The sequence below is a fragment of the Hyperoodon ampullatus genome, assembly GCF_949752795.1.
Source record: "Hyperoodon ampullatus genome assembly, chromosome: X".
Classification (NCBI taxonomy): Eukaryota; Metazoa; Chordata; class Mammalia; order Artiodactyla; family Ziphiidae; genus Hyperoodon; species Hyperoodon ampullatus.
Genome location: NC_136913.1, coordinates 131029812 through 131054322, shown reverse-complemented (window position 1 = coordinate 131054322; position 24511 = coordinate 131029812). Strand labels below are relative to the sequence as shown.

General features: G+C 48.8%; 1 protein-coding gene across 1 annotated transcript in view; it reads right to left on the bottom strand.

The window, feature by feature from the left end:
* ZNF185 (zinc finger protein 185 with LIM domain) overlaps nt 1–24511 on the bottom strand; it is a gene marked incomplete at both ends in the record, with an annotated part of 43283 nt that overhangs the window by 2030 nt on the left and 16742 nt on the right. Inside the window, 7 exons of the mRNA XM_079728183.1 lie at nt 10348–10450; nt 11510–11581; nt 13603–13683; nt 14795–14905; nt 17080–17277; nt 22239–22328; nt 23059–23154. Of these exons, the coding sequence (XP_079584309.1) occupies nt 10348–10450; nt 11510–11581; nt 13603–13683; nt 14795–14905; nt 17080–17277; nt 22239–22328; nt 23059–23154 (751 nt within the window). The remainder of the gene's footprint in view (nt 1–10347; nt 10451–11509; nt 11582–13602; nt 13684–14794; nt 14906–17079; nt 17278–22238; nt 22329–23058; nt 23155–24511) is intronic.

Genomic DNA, 24511 nt, shown 5'->3' with positions numbered 1-24511 from the left:
AGCACCACTTACTGAAGAGACTGTCTTTTCTCCATTGTATATCCTTGCCTCCTTTGTCATGATTAGTTGACCATAGGTGCGTGGGTTTATCTCTGGGCTTTCTATCCTGTTCCATTGATCCGTATTTCTGTTTTTGTGCCAGTACCGTATTGTCTTGATTACTGTAGCTTTGTAGTATAGTCTGAAGTCGGGGAGTCTGATTCCTCCAGCTCTGTTTTTTTCCCTCAAGAATGCTTTGGCTATTCGGGGTCTTTTGTGTCTCCATACAAATTTTAAGATTTTTTGTTCTAGTTCTGTAAAAAATGCCACTGGTAATTTGATAGGGACTGCATTGAATCTATAGACTGCTTTGGGCAGTATAGTCATTTTCACAGTGTTGATTCTTCCCATCCAAGAACATGGTATATCTCTCTATCTGTTTGTATCACCTTTAATTTCTTTCATCAATATCCTATAGTTTTCTGCATACAGGTCTTTTGTCTCCTTAGGTAGGTTTATTCCTAGGCATTTTATTCTTTTTGTTGCACTGGTAAGCGGGAGTGTTTCCTTAATTTCTCTTTCAGATTTTTCATCATTAGTGTATAGGAATGCAAGAGATTTCTGTGCATTACTTTTGTATCCTGCTACTTTACCAAATTTTTGATTAGCTCTAGTAGTTTTCTGGTAGCATCTTTCGGATTCTCTACGTATATTATCACGTCATCTGCAAACAGTGACAGCTTCCCTTCTTCTTTTCTGATTTGGATTCCTTTTATTTCTTTTTCTTCTCTGACTGCTGTGGCTAAAACTTCCAAAAGTATGTTGAATAAGAGTGGTGAGAGTGGGCAACCTTGTCTTGTTCCTTAGTGGAAATGCTTTCAGTTTTTCACCATTGAGGATGATGTTGGCCGTGGGTTTGTCATATATGGCCTTTATTATGTTGAGGAAAGTTCCCTCTATGCCTACTTTCTGCAGGGTTTTTAAATCATAAATGGGTGTTGAAATTTGTTGAAAGCTTTCTCTGCATCCATTGAGATGATCGTATGGTTTTTCTCCTTCAATTTGTTAATATGGTGTATCACCTTGATTGCTTTGCGTATATTGAAGAATACTTGCATTCCTGGAATAAACCCCACTTGATCAAGGTGTATGATCCTTTTAATGTGTTGTTGGATTCGGTTGGCTAGTATTCTGTTGAGGATTTTTGCATCTATGTTCATCAGTGATATTGGCCTGTAGTTTTCTTTCTTTGTGACATCTTTATCTGGTTTTGGTATCAGGGTGATGGTGGCCTCGTAGAATGAGTTGGGGAGTGTTCCTCCCTCTGCTATATTTTGGAAGAGTTTGAGAAGGATAGGTGTTAGCTCTTCTCTAAACGTTTGATAGAATTCGCCTGTGAAGCCATCTGGTCCTGGGCTTTTGTTTGTTGGAAGATTTTTAATCAGAGTTTCATTACTTGTGAGTGGTCTGTTCATATTTTCTATTTCTTCCTGGTTCATCCTTGGAAGGTTATACCTTCCTAAGAATTTGTCCATTTCTTCCAGGTTGTCCATTTTATTGGCATAGAGTTGCCTGTAGTAGTCTCTTAGGATGCTTTGTATTTCTGCGGTGTCCGTTGTAACTACTCCTTTTTCATTTCTAATTTTATTGATTTGAGTCCTCTCTCTCTTTTTATTGATGAGTCTGGCTAATGGTTTAACAATTTTGTTTGTCTTCTCAAAGAACCAGCTTTTACTTTTATCAACCTTTGCTACTGTTTTCTTTGTTTCTATTACATTTATTTCTGCTCTGATCTTTATGATTTCTCTCTTTCTGCTAACTTTGGGTTTTGTTTGTTCTCCTTTCTCTAGTTCCTTTAGGTGTAATGTTAGATTGTTTATTTAAGATTTTTCTTGTTTCTTGAGGTAGGCTTGTAGAGCTATAAACTTCCCTCTTAGAACTGCTTTTGCTGCATCCCATAGGTTTTGGATCATCGTGTTTTCATTGTCATTTGTCTGTAGGTATTTTTTGATTTCCTCTTTGATTTCTTCAGGGATCTCTTGGTTATTTAGTAACATATTGTTTAGCCTCCATATGTTTGTGCTTTTTACATTGTTTCCCCTGTAATTAATTTCTAATCTCATAGCATTGTGGTCAGAAAACATGCTTGATATGATTTCAGTTTTCTTACATTTACTGAGGCTTGATTTGTGACCCAACATGTGATGTATCCTGGAGAATGTTCCATGCGCACTTGAGAAGAAAGTGTAATCTGCGGTTTTTGGATGGAATGTCCTATAAATATCAATTAAATCTATCTGGTCTATTGTGTCATTTAAAGCTTCTGTTTCCTTATTAATTTTCTGTTTGGATGATCTGTCCACTGGTGTAAGTGAGGTGTTAAAAGTCCTCCACTATTATGGTGTTACTGTTGATTTCCTCTTTTAGAGCTGTTAGCGGTTGCCTTATGTACGGAGGTGCTATGTTGGGTGCATATATATCTATAATTGTTATATCTTCTTCTTGGATTGATCCCTTGATCATTATGTCATGTCCTTCCTTGTCTCTTGTAACATTCTGTATTTAAAAGTCTATTTTATCTGATATGAGTATTGCTACTCCAGCTTTCTTTTGATTTCCATTTGCATAGAATATCTTTTTCCATCCCCTCACTTTCAGTGTGAATGTGTCCCTAGGTCTGAAGTGGGTCTCTTGTAGACAGCATATATCTGGGTCTTGTTTTTGTATCCATTCAGCAAGCCTGTGTCTTTTGGCTGGAGCATTTAATCCATTCACATTTAAGGTAATTATCGATATGTATGTTCCTATTACCATTTTCTTAATTGTTTTGGGTTTGTTTTTGTTGGTCCTTTTCTTCTCTTGCATTTCCCACTTAGAGAAGTTCCTTTAGCATTTGTTGTAGAGCTGGTTTGGTGGTGCTGAATTCTCTTAGCTTTTGCTTGTCTGTAAAGCTTTTGACTTCTCCATCAAATCTGAATGAGATCCTTGCCAGGTAGAGTAATCTTGGTTGTAGGTTCTTCCCTTTCATCACTTTAAGTATATCATGCCACTCCCTTCTGGCTTGTAGAGTTTCTGCTGAGAAATCAGCTGTTAACCTTATGGGAGTTCCCTTGTATGTTATTTGTCATTTTTCCCTTGCTGCTTTCAATAATTTTTCTTTGTCTTTAATTTTTGCCAATTTGATTACTGTGTGTCTCGTCATGTTTCTCATTGGGTTTATCCTGTATGGGACTCTCTGCACTTCCTGGACTTGGGTGGCTATTTCCTTTCCCGTGTTAGGGAAGTTTTTGGGGTTTTTTTTCTGCTTTAAAATATACTCTTTATTTTTTTCAATTATAAAGATAATACATTATCCAAACAGATAGCTTAGGAAGCACAAAAATCCACCCAGGAAAACAACAACAAAAGCCCCTCCATCCTACCAGCCAGAGATAAGCGTTGCTGGTGTCTGTGACAAAGGCGCACCTGAGGCCATGCACCGTGTACAGATGATGCCTTTTAAGTCCGGGCAGAAGACAGAAGAACTCACACTAGAAGGAAGGCTGCATGCAGTAAGGCTGCAAAGTTTCTGCACATAGAACGGTGGCCTTAAAATCTCCTCCCCTTGACCATTTTTGATGCTGCAGAGCCCCACCCACCCAGGGACACAGGAAGAGCTCGTCCCAGCTTCCTGGGGACAGGGCTGGCCTCTGCTCCTCTCAGCCAGACGCCCACGTCCATGGCGACATGAGATGCCCCAGGGCTCCACGGGGCATAGCGGGGACCTGCGGGCAGGGACCCCGAGACTGTGGGTGTGACCATGCATTCCAGAGAGGGCACCAGGAGACAGGGCTGGAGTCCCAGCTCTGCCCCCACTGCCCTTGGACCAGGCAGTCTCTTGGGCCTCAGTTTCCTCGTCTATAAAATGGGAATAACGCCTACCTCATGGGCTCCTGAAGGGACTAAATAAAACATGAGAAGCAGGTCACAGCACTGGCACATCTCAAGGGTCAATAAATGTCACAGTACCCATCACTCCTTCCCATTAACCTGATTCGTGTCAACCCTGTGGCTCTCATTTTTTTAAAAACCGTCCCTCTGAGCGCTGACCAAAGCCCGGTGGGTAAAGGGGAGGTTTATCATATCCAGAGCCAACCTGAGTCTAGATCCAGCCAGGCCTGCCAGATGACGAGAAACCGTGAGCCAGGGGCCTGGACCCTGGACCAGAGAAGAGCAGCCCGGTGAGGGCTCTGCCAGGGCCGTGTTCATGCTGCAGAGCAGACAGGGCCCAACAAAGGACGGGCCTATGTGGAGGGGCCCCATGGGGGGGCACCGAGGCCACCCGGCAGACCTCGGAGGAAGGAAGCCCTTTCAGCGGCCAAGCTGGAACCCTCCCTGCAAAACAATGAATCCCCCATCATTGTTTTGTCTTTAATCACATTTTTAAACACTTAACATACAAACATCTGTTCCCTGATGTTTCGTCTTTGTGCGTCTGTCATCCTCAAGATGAAAGTCCAGAACCTTCTGCACTAATTTTAAAGTCGGGCTGGATGTTTAGTAATGAACAAAGCTGCTTAAATTTCCCTCTAATTCTGTCTAAGTCTTCATGAAGTTTATCATAAGTAGGGTCATCATAAGGGAATTTCTAAATCATTCCAATCAACGATTCTAAGACCTTCATCTCTTTGCTTTCTCAGTGGCCCAGCCGTGCAGGAGACATCTCCTCGCAAAAGCAAAACCTTGGTAGCACCCGATCTCAGATCCGATTTTAGCTCCATGTAATGTGCCATACTGTCTTCCTTCAATCATACCCAAACTACTTCCTTCTTCATAGCCTTCCTGATAACCTTCCCCATGAAACCGGGCTTTCCGTCACATCTCAGGAGACTAGCAAGGAGAAATACCATCAGATGATCACAAAATGTACTGTGACTGTGGTGCCTGCAGTAGAATAAAGGCTCTGACTTTGAAGGCCCAGCAGTGTAATTGGCACCATCATAACCTCTCATCCACCATCACGATGGCGTCGAACATGTCCTGACTCCCGGCCATGGTGGCAGCCAGCCCGCCCCCCACCCCCACCCTCTCAAGCTCCAGTGCCATGTGCTACGGCCGCAGAACCAAGAGCCTTGGGCACGGACGCCGGGAAGTTTTTGACTATAATCTCTTCAAATATTTTCTCGTGTCCTTTCTCTCTTTTCCTTCTGGGACCCCTATAATGTGAATGTTGTTGCGTTTAATGTTGTTCCAGAGGTCTCTTAGGCTGTCTTCATTTCTTTTCATTCTTTTTTCTTTATTTTCTTCCTCAGCAGTGAATTCCACCATTCTGTCTTCCAGATCACTTATCCATTCTTCTGCCTCAGTTATTCTGCTATTGATTCCTTCTAGTGTAGTTTTCATTTCAGTTACTGTAATGTTCATCTCTGTTTGTTTGTTCTTTAACTCTTCTAGGTCTTTGTTAAACATTTCTTGCATCTTCTCGATCTTTACCTCCATTCTTTTTTCGAGGTCCTGGATCATCTTCCCTATCATTATTCTGAATTCTTTTTCTGGAAGGTTGCCTATCTCTACTTCCTTTAGTTGTTTTTCTGGGGTTTTATCTTGTTCCTTCATCTGGTACATAGACCTCTGCCTTTTCATCTTGTCTATCTTTCTGTGAATGTGGTTTCTGTCCCACAGGCTGCAGTACTGTAGTTTTTCTTGCTTCTGCTGTCTGCCCTCTGGTGGATGAGGCTATCCTCCTGGCCATTTTTTCACTGTAAATTTATCAGCCCTCTGTGATTCTAGTTACTGTAGACCAGGACTTGAACCTCAACTTAGCCAGCTAATGGTGCTGATCCATTTAGGGGGTCACCTCTGGGAACACAGGAAAAAAATCAACAATCTGGGCTTGCAACATGCCTCACACTGCGGAGAACAGGAACCCTAAAAGGTTGTTGTGATGCTGTGGCCATAAGTGTCTTCTCTTTCTTCCTAAATATAACAATACAAACTAGTATTCCATTTTATTTATTTATTTTAGTATTTATTTATTTTAATGTTCATTTATTTATTTATTTTGGCTGCACCGGGTCTTAGTTGCGGCATGTGGGATCTTTGTTGTGGCATGCGGGATCTTTAGTTGCGGCATGCGGACTCTTAGTTATGGCATGTGGACTCTTAGTTGTGGCATGCGGACTCTTAGCTGAGGCGTGTATGAGGGATCTAGTTCCCTGACCAGGGATTGAACCTGGGCCCCCTGTGTTGGGAGTGCGGAGTCTTACCCACTGGACCACCAGGGAAGTCCCCTAAAAACTAGTATTTTAAAATGTTATGTCAATCTAACAAAGGTAAGATAAACCTACAATTAAGCATAGTGACAGATTAGTTTATACAAATGAACTTGAGCAATGGAATGGCATTTCCTGGGAGGCTGCAGGGTGTAGCTGAGACAACACTGGCTCTGATGTCAGAACCTGGATTTCCACCCTCGGTTCTGAGCAGCTGTGTGATCTTACGAAAATAATATCCTCTTCACCTCTGTGCTCATGGACCCCAAGGGTGGCTCTCAGGCACCCTGCCCACATTCCAAGAATTCCCCAAGAATACCAGGCCTATTTTGCCACAATTCCAAGTTCCCCAGCCCTGTGTGAGCTCCAATCAGGCAAGTTTAAAATCCTGCCGCTCTATGCCTCCTCCTCCCAGGCCTGCCAGCCTCCTGCCTGCCTCTTCATCCCTATTCCCTCTGCACGCACGATGGAGACCTGTTTAGCTACCTGGAAAATACCCTTGGACACCTCTTCACCTCTGACTCTGGACCCACCTCCCTCACAAAGCCTTCCTGGGACTCCAACCCACTCCAACTGCACCCTTCACCCAACACATGGTTCTGTGAGACCAAATGTGCCCAGAGTTGCTTGGGTCTGAGACTCCCGTAATTTTGCTGTTTAACAGGGGTGCCCTGTAATTAAAGTACATAACCATAAATTGACAAAATATTCTAGATCTCTAGAACTTACTTATCTTGGGTACCTGACACATTGTACCCTTTGACCATCACCTCCCCATTTCTCCCCTCCCCAGCCCCTGGCAACCACCCTTCTCTCTTCTATGGGTTTGGCTGTTTTAGATTCCTCACATAAGTGGTACTAGGTAGTATTTGTCCTTCTGTGTCTGGCTTACTTCACTTAGCAAAATGTCCTCCACGTTCATCCATGCTGTTGCAAATGGCAGGATTTCCTTCTTTCTTTAAAGGCAGAATAATATCCCATTTTGTGTATATACCACATTTCCTTTTTTTTATGTATTTTTGGCTGCGTTGGGTCTTCGTTGCTGCGCGTGGGCTTTCTCTAGTTGTGGCAGGCGGGGGCTGCTGTTCGTTGCAGTGCGCGGGCTTCTCATTGTGGTGGCCTCTCTTGTTGCAGAGCATGGGCTCTAGGTGCATGGGCTTCAGTAGCTGTGGCACGTGGGCTCAGTAATTGTGGCTCGTGGGCTCTAGGGCACAGGCTCAGTAGTTGTGGCGCACGGGCTTAGTGGTTCCGTGGCATGTGGGACCTTCCCAGACCTGGGCTCGAACCCACGTCCCCTGCATTGGCAGTCGGATTCTTAACCACTGTGCCACCAGGGAAGTCCCTATATACCGCATTTTCTTCACCCATTCATCAGGCAATGCACAATTAGGTTGCTTCCATGTTTTGGCTATCATTAACCATGCTGCAATGAACAGAGAATACAGACACCTCTTAGATCCTGATTTCAATTCCTTTGTGTATATACACAGAAGTGGGATTGCTGGATCATCTGGTAGCTCTATTTCTAATTTTTTGCCTGGCTTTGGTGTCAGGATAATGCTAACTTCATAAAATGAGCTTGGAAGTATTCTTTCTTCCATTTCTGGAAGAGTATAAAAAGGATTGGTATTAATTTTTCTTTAAATGTTTGGTAGACTTGCCTGTGAAGACCCAGCCTTGAGTTTTCCTTTGTTGAGAGGTGTTTGGTTACTGAGTCAATCTTCTTATTATTCGTCTGTTTAAGCTTCCAATTTCTTCTTGGTTCTGTCTTGCTAGGTTGTGTGTTTCTAAGGATTTATCCACCTCTTCTAGGTTGTCCAATTTATTGGTATGTAATTGTTCGTAACAGTTTCTAATAAGTTTTCATGTAAGTCCAGGAATCAGGGAAACAGAATGTTCTTTGCCAAATGACATGTCACAGTCTCTCCCTGCAGCACTCCTGAGTCAATTCTGGATCCACGCAGATGGAAGAGCTTCCTACCACGTGGCCTTTTGTTCCTTTCCTCCAGTGTTCTGGGCCCCTCTCTACCTCGGCCACTGCTCTGGCCAGACTCTATGTGGACAAGCAGCCTCAGCATTGCCTGGAAACTTGTTCGAGAGGCCAATTCTCAGGTCCCACCCAGACGTACTGAGTTAGATACTGGGCTGGGGCCCAGCCCTCTTTGTCTTAAGAAGCCCTTCAGGGAATGGTCAAGTGTGAGATGCACACTCCAGAGTGAGAACTGCTGCTCTAGACCTCGTTACAACCAGTAAGTCATACACCCCACTGCTTGACTTCCATGTCTTCCAGCTTATTTGGCTGATCTCTGCCACCGCTGGAACCTCCATTACTGGACCAGTTCACCGCCTCACTGTTACTGTTCCATTGCACACAGACCAATCCCTGCCAACTCACCTGGCATAGTCTCCACCCCAGTAAATGCAACTGCCCCTGCTTCACCCTTGTTGCTGAGCCTGGCTAGGGAACAACACAGTACATGCTGATCGGTCTCCATAGGAATGAATGAGCCCTCCCTTCAAGCGGGCTCTGCACGGCCCATCCACCCTCCCTGTCTCTGAGACAATATTTCACAGACTCCCCTTTCTTCTCAAGTGTCCAACACCCCTTGCCCACCCTCACTCATAGATGATCATGTTTTCTAATCGACTGAGAAAACAGAAGCAAGTACTGAAGTTCTTCATTCTTCCACAAGCCAACTTGGGAACTTCTCTGTATGTGACCCAGAGATTTGGCCTTTCCTATTCCTGCCATGTGTCAACTGGTACCCATCTTTCTCTCCTACAGATGTACATCATGATCACCATCAACGTCTCTTTCTCCTGCATCATCAGTGTCTGCTCACTACTGTATCGCTCCCATCAGCATCAACCCATGCCTGGCACCTCTGCCCCACTGTCTGCTTGCACTACTGCCTTACAAAGCCAACCCATCAGGAGAGTCTTCCAGGCTCACTCTATCCATTTCCACATGAGCCCACTCCAGTCAACCTTCTATCCCCATCACTCCAGCAAAACTGCTCCAACTGAGGTCACAGATGACTACCATGCTGCAAAATTCAAGGTCAATTCTCAGGCTTCATCCCATTTGATCTCTCAGCAACCACTGACAGGGTGACCAATGCAGTCTTTGGAGAAACTGTGTCACTTGGGGCATCGCACTGTGTGTTACTTCTCACCCTCCTCTGTGGACCCCCTCCTCTTCCCAACCTCTAAATGCTAGAAAGCCACAAGGCTCAGCGTCAGCCCCCCTCTCCACCCACTCACACTTTAGGTGATTTCATCAGGTCAGGGACGGCTCAGGGAAAAAGCATGCCCTGTGGACTCCCAGCTCCAGCCTTACCCTGGAACACAAACTCACATATCCCAACAACCATGTGAGCTCCTCACGTAGCTCTCACTGAGGCATCTTCAATTTCACTCATCTCCGCCTTCCCTCTGCTCAAACCTGCTCCCCTCTAGTCCTTCCCTTCTCGGTAAAAGGCGCCACCATCCTTTCAGCTAATGGCTTGGGCCCCAAACTTTGCAATCTCCTTTGACTCCTCTCATTTTCTCATAGCCACAACCTGCCAGCTCTATTTTCAAACAGTATCCCCGATCCAGGCACCATCTTGACATGTCCCCTGCCAACTCCCTAATCAAGTGACTGCTTTCTCTAGCTTGATCTACTGCAGCAGTTTCCTAACTGATCTCCCTTTTCCCATTCCTGCCCCTCTACAGTCGCTCCTTCACCTAGCAGTCAGAGGGATCCTTTGAAAAGCATGAGTCAGACCCTGTCTCTCCACCACCCAAACCGTCCAGTAGGTTCCAACTGCATTTACAGTAAAACCCAAAGTCTCTCTGTGTCCTGAAAATACTCCATGCTGCTGCCCCAGGGCCTTTGCACTTGTTGGCTGTCTGCTGGTAATAGTCTTTCCCCAGAAGACTGCTTTTGTTTCCCTCACAGTATTAAGCACATAGTACTCCTTTCAACTTGGGAGCCCATTCAGCTCCCAGTTCTGCAAAGCCTTTGAGATGGAGCACATTCATACAGAGATAAAGCCTTCTCCACACTCTCAGAACCCATAAAGGCTCCTGAGCTCTGGATGATGTTCTCAGCAGCACCACCTGTCTTCCTTACCTTAAAGCAATAGTCATGGCAGCAAAGGCCAAGATGTTCTAAGGTAATCTTTGGACAGTCTCCGATCTCCTGGTTGCAGTAAGTACAGACCCCTCCACTTGTTCTGGGAAATGAAAAACAAGAATCCACGGTCAGGCTGGTACGCAGACTATTGATGTGATGCAGCCAGATCCTGTGGCTTGACGCAGCCAGGCTTAGGCTGCTGCCAGGATTCCCAGCCTGCCATCTTTTTCTGTAGTGTGAACTGGCCATATAGCCTTGGGCCAGACTGGACCGCAGCCCACTTTAGACCCTCACATTGTTTCCAGAAACCAGTCCTGTATCTTCACCCTACTCTCTATTGTACGTCTGGCCACCGCGATCTGATTCTTATTCCAGGCAGCTTGCTTGTCTCTGTCCCTCTGCCTAGCATATCTGCATGGGGGGCTGTTCCCACCTGGAATAGGAAAACATACGTCTTCTCCTATAGGAGACACGTCTCTGTATGCCCTGCCTGGCCCCTTGTCTTGATGGCCCTTTTCTTCATGCCTGGGAGCACTGAGTCCTACCTGGAGTATCACAGAGGCAGCATGGGTCCAAGGACTATCACAAAGTCAGTGTGGCTGTAGAGCCTGCTGGGACCTCATACTGAAGTCCTAGATACCGACTTGTAGATTGAGTATCTCCCCAGTTCCAGGATCCCTGTCTTTGTTCCTCAAGTCACCCCCTGGTTTTCCTCCTCAGACAGAACCTGTCAAAAGTCCCTGCCTGCCTTGCTGCTGGTCCAGGGCTCAGTCTCTTGACAGTGTTACCCTCGTCACAGCGCCGTTCCTCCCTCTTATTTTACCACCACCAGTCCCAGCTCACAGTTAGTCAGATGGCAAAGTGGAAACACCCCTTACCTGGGAGTACTCAGGGCCCTGGGGTTTAGCCCTAGCTCTGCCACTAACTCACTGTTTTTGCCCTTTGGTCTTAGCTGGATTCAAAGGCTTTCATTGCCACAAGTGTGACACCCCAATGAGGGAGGCAGTGCCCTATGCTGTGGTGTGACACATCCCATCTGGAAATGGACCAGAAGTAGCAAAGCGTCAGACAATAGCAAATGGACTTTCAGCGTGTAAATCTCCCTCACCTGCTTCTCCTCTGGAGACCTGTGAGCTCCCTGGTAACACAGCAGACTTACCTCTCAGAGTATGGAGTAGTGTCACGTGGGAGTTTCTTCTCCATGTTGCCTGAGTCCTCAATGCTGCTGACGCTGAAGGGAGTGTGATGGGAGAGAGGAGAGCAGTCATGAGTGGAGAATGCTTTTCTGATTAACACATGACTCTGTATGACCAGCCAGCATCTGTTATGTCAAATGAACTTGGTGCCAATGAGGCATAATTCTCTCAGAGAAGAGCTCTTACACTGGGGGCAAAGAAGACCTGCTGTGGTGAGGAAGATGAGAAGGGGGTGGCTAGGGTTCTGGAGGACTGTCAGTTTCACGGACCAGGGGGAAAGGACCATGGCTTTTCGCTCCACATATGCGCCTCGGTTATAATGTGACAATCGCCAGGGGCCCACTCACAGCAGGAATCAACTAAGAGTGGGAACAAAAAAAACAAGGAAACATTCCAACATAATACTGTGCTGGGTTACACAGTGGAATTAGGGGTGATTTTTAAATTTTTTTTTCCTTTTCGCATCTTCATTTTTCAATAATATGACTTTTTATAATAAAAAATAATGATCAAAAAAACTATTTCCAGGGAAGGGCAAATAGCTACAAGCTCTGGGATATGGTTTAGTGAAGCTGTCATGCTAACAGGAGGTGTGTGATGACCTCCTGAGGTTAAGTGACCTGCCTAAGGTCATGCTTGGAGAAAGGGGTGAGCCAGAATTTCAGCCCAGCTTCTGATTTCTTTTGAGATTTAAGCTTACCTCTAAGCCTCCTGGAAGGTAAAGCAAAAGGCAAAAACACACTGGACTACACAACTCTAAGTGCCCCATTAAACAAAATACTGGTGGGACTGGAAGAAGAAAAACCAAGAGATGGACAGAGTTCATAGAGGCAAACGCTAGATGGCACCACAAGGAGGGGACTTCCCTGGCGGTCCAGTGGTTAAGACTCCGAGCTTCCGCTGCATGGGGCACAGGTTCGATCCTTGGCTAGGGAACTAAGATCCCACATGCTGCGTGGCATATCAAAAAAAAAAACCCCAAAGAAACAAACAAAAACAAAAAACCACCTCCCTGAAAAAAGCTATAGAGACAGAAAATAGTGGTGGCCAGGGGCTGTGGCTTGTGGTGCTGGGGGCACTGCTTATGGGTCTGGGGTTCCCTTTTTGTGTGATAAAAATGTCCTGGAATTGGATGGTGGTGATAATTGCACAACGTTGTAAATGTACCAAAAACCACTGGACTGTACACTTTAAAGAGCGAATTTTATGACATATTAATTATATCTCAATAAAGCTACTAGGAAAAATCACTCTAAGGAGTTACAAGTGAAGAAACTGAGGCTCATAAAGGTTGAGCATCTTCTCCAAAATGATCCAACAAATGGGGGTTGAGCAGGCACTTGAACTTGACCCCTACGCCCATGATCATCATTCCACAGCAGCAGTGAAAGCTGGTCTGGAGTCCCCAGAGCACCAATCCTGGAAGAAGGCCAGGATGCACCTTTATGTTACTAAAATCCTCACCCTAGCAGTGGGGTGATGGATGTGTCATAAAAAAAAATCCCAGGAATACACTGTCTCAGTGTGGGTTAGGTTTTAGCTGAGGTGGCATGGAGGTACCCTTCAATATGGCATCCGGAAGCAAGCAGACAAAGAGATGATGAGTGAAATGTGTGTTCAGATGAGGCAACCTGGCATGCTGGAAGGAGCATGGGAGCTGAAGAGAGGAGCCCTGAGTTCTGGAACAGGATGGAATTAACCAGATGGTTCTTAAGGGCCTCACAGGCTCTATCAAGAGTGAGGCTCTCAGGATTTCACAAAAGAAAGCTTGTAGTCTACCAAGAAACAAATACAGGCAGAAACGGATGGTGCTGGAAGTGGAGTGTAGGATGACTTAATGACAAAAAGGGAGCGCAAAGGCACCGGGTTAGGTAGAACACCTGGAAATGCATAAATCATGTCCGTGAGCAATTAAATCACCTACCTATTCAATACATGATTACACAGAAGGTACTCTGGGTGAAGTACTTAATGAGGTACTGGGGATGCAGGAATGAGGACAACACAGGGCCTGGCAGGAGAAGGCCATGACATAGAAAGATCTGGGACTTCTCACCTGCTGTAGAATGAAGACAGTGGCTTCCCGGAAGATACCTCACCAGCATTCACGTACTCCTTCATAAAGAGAATCCCTTTGCTGTAGAAAAAACACAGCAGAACAGAAAAAGGTATACTGGAAGATTCCAGGGGACTGGGCCTGACCCAAAGCAGGGGTCCAGGACAGGAAGGAGGTGCAGGAGCTCATGGGAATGCCTGGGGGCAGAGGTGCTGGTGCTCTAGCCCCCCGGCAGGCAACAAAAGCAGGAAACAGGAGCTGCTAGACTGCTGAGCCCACTGTGGACTCGGGCTGAAATCAAAGCCCAGGAGTACAGCCTGCTGCGTGTGGATTTGAGTGCTAGGAAGACGCTCCCCACAGCCACTGGTGGGACGCTACCCTCCCGAGACTTCAGTCCAGTGGACTTTCCATTCTCCTCTCTGACCACATTTTGTTTCCGTTCTGCCTGGGACTGAGATCACCTCTAAGCCTCATCTTACACTGTCAAATCTCCATCAGCAATCTAACCTCTCCCTTCCCACTCTTGGAGCTCCAGGGTGAGCTCAGGAAGTTGCCTCACCCTGGACAAGCCCCTGGCAACTTTGGGAACAAGGTCTACCTCACGATGGGCTCACCATGACACCAAATTTGGCCCCATTTATATGCTCTGCACTCCAGCCTGCTGGCTTGATGGCAGTAGACGCTCCTCTGATCTCTCCTACACACACACACACACACACACACACACACACACACACACACACACAGAGTTCACTCAGCCTCCTTGTAATGGCTCCCTTCCTGCACTCTAAGATGGCAGGTGAGGACAGGAACTCAGGTGAGGCAGTGGTTATGCGCCTCTTCTCACAACAGATGACGTGAGAGAGACAGACATAGGCCCTGGCCTCAAAGGGATTTCTTTTGACTTCGCAAGCATGTTCCCCAAGAAACATTAGCAAGGTCCGAAGGATGGCAGAGCCCTAGGAAGTGCCACCTCAGCTTCTCATTGGGAGACTCTGTTCAGGCCCACACACAGGAGTTTGTATCAGGGGAACACTTGGGCTACACTCTGTGGTCCCTTGACCAATGGGATGCTGAGAATTGGAGTAGGTCCTAGAGCTAATATCAGGAAGTAACGTGGGACAAAAGCCGAGTCCTTTAGCTCCAGGGAGGAAATAGCCCACAGAACATCTCCGAGATTGTCCCTTCTTACCTGGTTGAGTTAGACTCCAATTCACTTGGGGAGGCTGGCACATAAACCTGAGGCTGCTCGGAGGTGGCAGTGACAGTAACAGTGACCATACAGCTTGAGGGGTTCCCCATCCTGAAAGAAGTGGAGGGAGAAGCGAGTGTGTCACCACTGAGAGCTGGTGTCGTCCAGAGCCCAGCAGGGTTGTCAGGGGCTAACGCCGAGACTGCCACTTCAAAGAGTTGAAAAGAACGCTGACGTTTTTTAAACAACCCTTGAAAATCACTGAGCTGTTTGTTCCTTGAGGCTCCTGAGATCAATGGGTAAAAGTACTCATTTTATAGATGAGAAAACCCAGGCTATGTAACCCAGGTTACATTGTAAGTTGGTGGCAAGACCCCAACCTTCCAGTGTGTGCCCAGAACTACCCCTGCAGCCAAAGGCCTTGGCCTATGACTCACTTGGTTACAGCAGAGCTATGGGGCTAGCAAGGACTTGACAGACACAGCCCCGCCCACCTCCTCAATGGGTGGGGCAGCCCCTTCCTGGAATGAGCTTCCCGCCCCCATCCTCTAGTGAAGTTTCTGGAGAGCACATGGCTGAGGGAGAGAGGGACAAATGAATTTAGCTGTCACCAAGGAAGAGAGGTGGATGGACCTCATTCTGGAAGTCACCTACCATAAGAAGCAGCAGGAGACTGACAGGTATAATGGTTTTTCTGAATCTCCACCCCTTGGCGTAGCACACAGCCCCTGGCCTGGAATCCAGTGCCCAGGACTTCAACTAGTTTGAGAGTGGGGAGGGTAGAGAACAATCATGATAGCACCTGCCCAGCTCCCAGCCTCATCTGTCCAGACAACGTCATGTGTGCCTGATCTCTCTCGTACCTTTGCACATGACACCACTTTCTCCTCTGGGAAGCCATTCCCAGAGTACCTGCCCTGTCACCGCAGGCTGGATGAGGTGCCCTGCCTCAATGTGCCCCGTCACCCTGTGCCTAGGCCTAGGTCACTCTAGGACACAGAAATGCACCATGCAGACTGAAGGAGGTGGACTGGCTGGGAGGGGAGGCCCAGTGGGAACGTGGAGAGACAGACGGGGGATAAAGTACAGAACCAGACAGTCAGAAGAGGACTGAGTACGAGAGGAAGGAAACAGCATCCACTTGTGACTGAACAGCTAGCCAGTGTCTGGCATCCTCTGATCCACACACAGCATGACAGTCGAGGGGACAGAGAGCTGAGGGGGCAAGGGGACCTGAAGCACAAGGAGAAGAGGCAGCGGGTGGGCTTCCCTGGTGGCACAGTGGTTGAGAGTCCGCCTGCCGATGCGGGGGACGCGGGTCCGTGCCCTGGTCCGGGAGGATCCCACGTGCCGCGGAGCAGCTGGGCCCGTGAGCCATGGCCACTGAGCCTGCGCGTCCGGAGCCTGTGCTCCGCAACGGGAGAGGCCACAGCAGTGAGAGGCCCGTGTACCGCAAAAAAAAAAAAAAAAAAAAAAAAAAAAGGAGAGGCAGTGGATATAGCAGTGATTAGCAATACAGGCTCTGGGCTGACTGTCGGGGTTCTAATCCCTGTTAGGCCACTGCCTGGCTGGGTGACTATTGGCCAGCTACTCAACGTCCCTCCGCCTCAGCCTCTCAACTATAGGAGAGATATAATAATAGCACCTCTCTCATAGAGTTGGTGTGAGAACTAAATGAGTGAGGACACATAAAGCATGAGAAGGATGCCTGCACATTCTCAGCATGCAGCAAATGCTAATGGTTCCTACCGTGGTGTTACTGCTGTGGTATCTGTGTGCTTCCTGAGGGTGTGCTTGGGGGCCCAGCCATCTTGTTCAGTGTGTGTATGGCCGCTACCTACAACTGGTTCATATGAAGTACTTGCATATCGTCTCTGGGTTATTCCCAAACTCATGACCACTTTGGGCAAAGATCTCTGGAGAGCTAAGAGAACACTGAAATGGTGCCACACAAGGCACAGCTTAGAAATCTTCCAGCCCCATGAATGGCAAGGCACCCCGTATCCTTCTGCCAAGCCAGGTCTTCACGCTCCATGTGGCTGCCAGACAGCACGGTTCTCTGGGCACCTTCTCTCTGTCAGGTTTGGTGCTGTGGCTCCAAACTCAAGCCCACAGAGATCTACCCCTGGGATACTCATTGCTTGTCAGCCTCCCATGGGCTCCTAGCCCATCACACGTGCAGAAGGTAGCTGGCACGCCTAGCGTGTTAGGGTTTGTTCTGGGCTATGGGCCCTGACAAAAGTCAGGTTCAGGCAGGCAGGAGTCCAGCAGAGAGTGGCCCTTACCTGCTGGCCTGGCTGTCCACTTCCAGGTGCTGCTCAGGATTTCTGGGGCTGCTCTGCTGCTCGGGGTTGCTGGGGTCTGCCGGCTTCTGGGTGGGTGCAGCTGGGTCTCCCCGGTCATCTTGCTGGGCTCCAGGCCTCCCTTGCCAGGCGTCTTCCACCTTGGTGACCACATTCTCCTCCTCAAGATCAGCCAAGCTGCTGAGGAAGAATAAGCCCTTGGTTACCAACTACACACTGATATCCCCACCCGTGGCCATAGCAGGCTCCTCTCCCAGGAGGTGGGGCAGACAGGAGCCCGGCATGGCCCCCACCTCGGGAAGAGCTCGTGTCTTCCTCAGGAGGACCCCAGCGCCGCTGCTCCCCTCCCACCAACAACGGCTGTCCCCACGTGTATTACATGAAGCCTGAGCCCAGATGCTTTTGTCACCCCCTCAGTCCAGCAAGGAGGGAGTGCCTTCCCTGCTGTCCTTGGCATCAAGCTCTTTGGGAGATCTTCCTTCCTTCCTGGCCTCACATCACAGCTACCCTTGCACATCCCTTGCCATCCCCATCCCCATCCTGAGGTGCTTCGGAGGGCCTTGTTCTCAGTGCTGCTGCCTCCTCCACGTCCCGTGGGATGGTGCTACTGCCTGCTGGCCTCAAGCACCAAAGATGCCATATGCCCACTGGCGGGGCCAAGACTGAGTGAGATTATTGAGAACAGGAGGCTAGTTCACCATCACCTTGATCCTGGCCTGTCCCGAACTCAACCCTCCTCATATCAGCAGCCTGCCTCCAATGGCTGGTGGGGCTACCTTAGGACAAGAAGATCAAACCACCAGCTACCTCCAGCCCTGGGACTCTACTCATGGAAGTTAATCCCATAGTAGGCAGGCAGGCTCGCTGCCTTCAAGCTGGAATAACAAGGGGAGTGGAGCTCATCATACCTTTTGGAGAGTATGCTCTCCTCAGACAGTGCCAGCCCCTTAGCCAGCAGAATGCCCTGACACACCCACCCCGCCTCTGCCTGTGACATACAGGCTTGAGCTAAAGGCAAACCAAGAAGGCCTAAAGAGTTTGTTTCCCAACTCTGGAAGCCCTGAGCTAGCTTTACCATGGACTTAATCGGAGTCCTGTACCAACCCACATCCCCTACAGAATTACAGTAATAGAAGTTATCCTCACCAAGTCTGTGAAGAAAGCCAAGATTCTCAGGAAAGAGCAATTTGGATGTCCACTGCGACACATGGACAAGTGGATGAATAAGGCTCCTTCACCCTAGGCCTCAGAGCAGAGTTACTACAATTACAGGCGATATAACCCACCTAACCCATAAAAAGGAAATCACAGTAAAACAGTCACAGGAAGTCTTGCTGAGCAATGTAACAACCCAGAGGTCTTCCAGGCCCCTAATGAATTGCCTGGAAGTCAAGTGTTTAGAGATAGGGAAGGTAATACTTCTGGCTGTAACCAGATCAAAGATCCAGAAGCCTAATACAGCTACTGACAATTGGACACAATCACACTCTCTACGTGGAAGAAAACAGCCCCTTCGACTCTTGTGCTACCTCCATGACACTCCCCCAAAGGTTGACAGCAGTTGTCCGCTGTGAACAAATGTGGTTAAAGTTCACCTGTTCCTAATGCAGAGAGAACATAAACCTGAAAAGCCCAGACTTGCAACACAGAGGAAAACAGCATACGCTTTAGATGTAAAGTCTAATAATACAAATTTAGTGAGAAGGTGAGCTAATCTATCTTATTAAGTAAAGTCAGGCCAATACGGCTGGTAAAGGGGACCAGAGGCCAGCTTTCTGAGTGTCCTTAAATAGTCTGGTGGAAAGAGATAGTCCTCTGGGACTGGTTTATTTGGCTGTAACTTCTTATAAAAAGAGAATCCAACATTTATGTAGTACTTTGTGCCAGGAAATGTCCTACATGCAAACACATTTAACCCTCACAACAACCCTGCGTGGTAGGATCTATTACGGCCACTATTCTACAAGTAAGGAAACTGAAGCACATGGATGAGTACGATACCCAAAACCACATAACAAGTAACTGACAGAGCTTAGGTTTGAGCCCAGGCACAGAAGTCCGTGCTCACTATACTATACCACCTCTTCCTGTACCTGTACTGTGATGAAGCAAACCAACTTAGAGTAGGGTAGAGTTCCTCAATTTTGGACAGCTCCACTGCTCTGCAGGAAGTCCCTGCCCACCCCATCCCCCTCCTTCCCCCACCTCTTAGGAAAGAGGCCCCTTCCCCACGGAGCCCCAGCGCCCAGAGCAGGCATCTCCGCCCGAGGTCCCTCGTGGTTGGAGGATCGAGCTGCCCTCCCCGCGTGTCCACAGCTCCTGGACCCGGCCAGCTCTGAAGGCCAGCGCCCAGAGACCACCGACACCAGGGCACGCCGCCAAACAGCCCCTTTGGCTGCTTGCGGGCACCCAGCTCCCTTCCTCTCTCCCGCCTCCGCCGGCACTGCGGCGAGGATGCACACATGGTGGGGGGGCGCTGCTTCAGCCCCAAGGCTGGTGGAAGCACCCGTGTCCTCCAGGCCTTCGGGGGAAGGGCAGGGAGAGCCCAGGGTGCCCGAGATGGGCGGCCCAGCCCAATTGTGATCCTCGCGCGCCATCTAGTGGCAGGCGCGGGCACGACCGCGGGAGAAGCGCCGCCGAGGCCGCTCACGCCCACGGTAGCCATTTTGCTGTGTGGACGGTCCCGTTTCCCGACGCACACCGGACCAAGCTCACGGCTGCAGGAAATGGCGGCGAGCGCAGGCGCACACTCGCCGAACGCAAACGCGCACCCTCCCGGGGCACGCATGCGCAGGCGCACACAGGCCGATCTCAAGCTGGTCTCGACCCAAAAGCGTGCAGGCATGCGCGAGTCGGGGACGCACGCACAGGCGCACACGTTCTGTGCCGGCGCGCGTGCGCAGGCGTACACGTGCGTGCCGGCGCGCGTGCGCAGGCGTACAGTGCGTGCCGGCGCGCGTGGGCAGGCGCTCACATTGCGTGCTGGCGCGCGTGCGCAGGCGCAAACGTTGTGTCCCGGCGCGCGTGCGCAGACGTACATGTTCGTGCCGGCGCTCGTGCGCAAGCGCACACGTTCTGTGCCGGCTGCACAGTTCCCTGCAGAGCAGGTGGGGACTCTGTCCCCCCTTTTTTCTTCCCATTGCAGAATCTCCTGGCCTCCCATGACATCGTGACAGCTCTAGGACAGAGTTTGTCAGCCTCACCATTACTGACATTTTGGACTCGATAACTGTGGTGGGAGCTGTCCTCTGCACTGTAGGACGCTGGGCAGCATCCCTGGTCTCCACCCACTATCTGCCAGTAGTACCTTCTTCCCAGTTGTGGCAATCAACAGTGTCTTCAGACATTGCCAAGTGACTCTTGGGGGGTTGGAGGTGGGGGAGATGCCCCTGTTTCAGAACCACTACCCTAGAACAATTGAATCAATCTCTCCGCGTGGGTCACAGGATACTTAAAAAAAAAACAACAAAACCACTTCTCAGGTGATTATCAAGTGCAGCCAGAGTTGTGAAACACTGATCAAGAAAGTTTGTTTTGATTTTGCGAACTTTTAATCAGAGAAAATTAGTTCTAAGCCTGGGCTCTACAGTTAGCCAGATCTGAGCTCTATTCCTAGCTTTGCTCTTCATAGGAGCCCTCCGTTTCCTCCACTGTCAAACTGCATAATAAGAAGCCAGATCCTTCCCCAGGTTTGGGGAATATTACATGCGATTGTGCAGATGGCATGCTGTACACATTAACCATCTGAAAGTTACTGGTTCTGGGTCTTGAGAATAGGCTCCAAAGAACAGAGTTCATAAACTAGCTTTTCAAAGTTTTTCCTGGGGTTTTTCTTAGAGCCTCTTCAGTTGCGACTCAGCTCTGCCATTTGGAATCCCTTGACAAGTCAGTTAACCTTTCTATGCCTCAGTTTCCCCACCGTATCCATTTCACAGGGTTGCTGGCAAGTGTAAAGCGCCTGGCAGAGCGCACTATAGGTGTCAGTTTTTGTTTTCACTCTGTTAATTGTCAGGGCAATTTGAAACAAAAAAGTCACATAATAGGGCCTCATACCTTAGAGATCCGTTACCCACCCCACCCCCAGCATCACGGTTTATGTAGGGGTGACAAATGTAAAAAAGTAGCTGTAATGTGGTGTGAAATGGCAAAAATTCACTCACTTTTTAAACACCTAAATCAGACCGTGTTCCTCTCTGGCTTAAAACTTGAAAGAACATCCAATCTCCCTCTCATGGCTTACCAGGGCACGGTTCCATCTATGGTCCCCCTCGCCAGGTAATCTACTTTATGCTTTGGAACCTGCTAAGTGTGTTCCCAAAGCAGGGTTTTAAGTCTGTGTTTCCCTATCTGCAGCTCTTTACTCCTTGCTCTTCCTAGAGTTGTTGGTTCCTCCACTCATCTAAGTAGTACCCTCCTCACCACCATTACTCTCTATCTTAGCACCCCGGCTATTTCTTTCAAAGCACTGTTCTTCCCAGGAGTCACAGAGACCTGACTTCCAGTCCTTTGTTATTCATTATAGTTAGGCACAAAGCTCACATGATTGTGGGGAGGGCCGTATGAGACACTGAGTACAGGGCTGTGCGCACATTAGGTGCCCCAAAGTGAAGTAGCTGTTGTGATTATTAATGATATCTGATACAAAAGGCCAATCAGCCCCTGCTTACCTTGACAAACCTCATGTTCCACGCTTAGCTACTTACAGTGCCCAGTAAACACCAGGTTATTTGGAGTCCTTTATACATCCTGTACTCTTTGCTTGGAGAACTCCTATTCACCTTTCAAGATTCAGCTCAAAAGCCACCTCTCCCATGAGGCTGTCCTGGGGCCCCCTTCCCCTGTTCCAGTCTGGACCAGGTTTTGTCCCCCATTAGCCCTGTCTGATTTGTCTGTGTACTCCAGTCTCCAGCACAGAGCAGGTGCCTTCCAAGTGGTGGCTGACTGAAAGAGTGGTTGACTTCCTGACTATGGAGGACTTCCTGGCGGAGGCCAGAGGTTTCCAGCTGGGGCTTCAGCCCTCGCCACGTCCCTTGGGCCAGCTCACGGGCCTCACTGGCCTCACCTTCCCAGCCAAAGGCTAATGTACACTTGAGCCACCTCTCTCCACCGCACGAGCTCAGCACTGTTGGCTGATGCCTTACCCCTTTGGGTCCGTCTCCATGTCCTCCAGGTGTGCTGGGCTGTTGCTCTTCCTGTCAGCCAGGACAGCAGAGGCGGAAGTGGAACCAGAGCTGAAGGAGGAAGCACACAGACCTTCTGAAGCCTCAGACCAAAGGAGACTTGGGGCCCAGGTCTTCCCCTTCCCAGCTGCATTCTCACAGGAAAGGAGGACCTACGTCTGGCCGTGACCAGTTTGGAATTCCTGGGGAAGTGTCCTCCTAGTTTGGGGTTCCAGCATCCTTGCATGACCTACACCTCCCGGGGCTCTGTGGGAATCTAGAATGATCGTTCCTTACTAAATGTTGCACACACCCACAGCAAAATGGCCACTTCCCACTGGTGGATTGGTAGATGAAATAGGGCAGAAGCCTGCAGCCTGGGAATGCACAACCTCTTCCCATTGCACCTTTGCACCTTCCCAGCCACCTCCACATGCTCCCTGGGGCTGAGCCCTCTACTGCCGGCTGGCTGTCCCTGGGATTCTTCCCACCGACTTCTCCTAGCAGGGTCTCTTCCCAAGCTACACTTCTCAATGCCCTCTTCTCTGCCACCTCAGCTTGGGTCCCTATGGGTAGGTGCTGAGTTGTCTGGGTCCCCTGACTTATCACCTGTACCCACTCCTCCACTGCCCCTGGTGGGTGGGTTCGCCTCCCAGCCTTCTCTGTCCTGCAGTGATCACCTGATGTGAAGATGGCATGGAGCTGAGAGGTTCAAGGGGGACCCTGGGGTGCTGGACGTGAGGATGAACCCTAAGGCCATCTGGCAATGGGATTGGTCATTAGGCAGTTGCCCCACCCTTACCTGGTGGCTGCTGGTCCAGGCTTATGAGGCTGCGAGTTGGCACCGGGCACCTCCTGATCATCCAGGAGAGGGGTAAAGACAGCAGGTGAGCACAGCCTGTGGAAGGAGGCCAAGCCCGGTCTTGGTTCAGGACTTTGCGTCTTTATGTCTACACCCCCTGAGAGGGTGGCTTCTGTTCCCAACAGGTGATGGGCACTAAGGAGTTCCTCAAATGGATGCTTGGAGCACAGTCCTCACTCACATCCTACAGCTGACTGACACCAGGACAGCACGGCCTCGTGGTGAAGTGCACACTCCCTGAGGGGGCACATTACTCTGATTCAAATCACCGCTTTATTAAGCTTCTGGCTATGTGACCTTGGGCACATCAACTGACCTCTTTGGGCCTCAGTTGGATCATCAGTGAAATGGGGTGACAACTGTGTCTGCCTCATACATTTGCTGAGAAGAGTAAATGAGTCAATAGATGCCAAGTACTTAGAAAAATGCCTGGACCCCAACATGTGCTAAAGTGCTCCTGTGATTATTACTGGGCCCTGTGGCCATTTGTAGAAGCAGCAACCCTTTGCAGTCCGTCTGTGCCCATCAACTTGATACAGATTCAGTGGGTGCTGTATTATGCAGCCTTCCCAGGTATAGGCTGAGTTCAACATCTCTCTGTGACTCACAGCGTGCTGAGCAGTTACCTGTGCGAGCCTGCACCCTCCACTTGAATAGCATGCTGAGTTCCTCATATTTGTTTCCACACCCACTTACACCAGTTGTACTTGCAACCATAATCACTGAATTCAATTATTAAGTAAACTCACAAAAATGAATGGAAAAGGAGAGTGGGTGTTTTTTTCATGACAAACAACCTTTTCTTTGCAAAGACCATAAAAGCAAGTCTCTTAAAAATCATTTTCTACAGAAGAGACAATGTAAAAGACTGTTAAAAGTCATAAAAGTCTAGAAGATATTCAGATAATTTTGCAAGTTAATATGAGCTTTGGCTTCATTTTAAGGAAACTGAATGCAGAAAGCAAAGACTTCATTTTGTGAGGGGGCATAGGCAAGAAGGATGTTCTGGATGAATATTCGAAGACGAAGCAGTCAAGAACCAAGCCCAGTCATGTTGGAGCAGAGAATGGAGTCAACCTGCAGGACCGTGCTGGCAGCACCGTGATGCAGGCTGAGGGTGTCGGGCTCTTGTACAGTCCTCCCCACTAGCAGGAGCTCAGAGAACCGAAGCCCCGGCCCCGTGGCGTTTCCTGGCACCGGCTGAGGCACAGTGGGCAGACGCTGGGGCCTGTCATCCTCTTCCCGTGTTCGCTTGTGCTACTGATTTGGAAGTCGGGCCTTGGCGGTCCAGGCATCAGTTGCAAACTAGTAAAGTTAGTCAGGGCAAGGGGGTCCCGGTGGGCTTGGGCAAGTAGGGGCAGCTGAGAGGGCCAGTTGGGAGAGTGAAGATTCT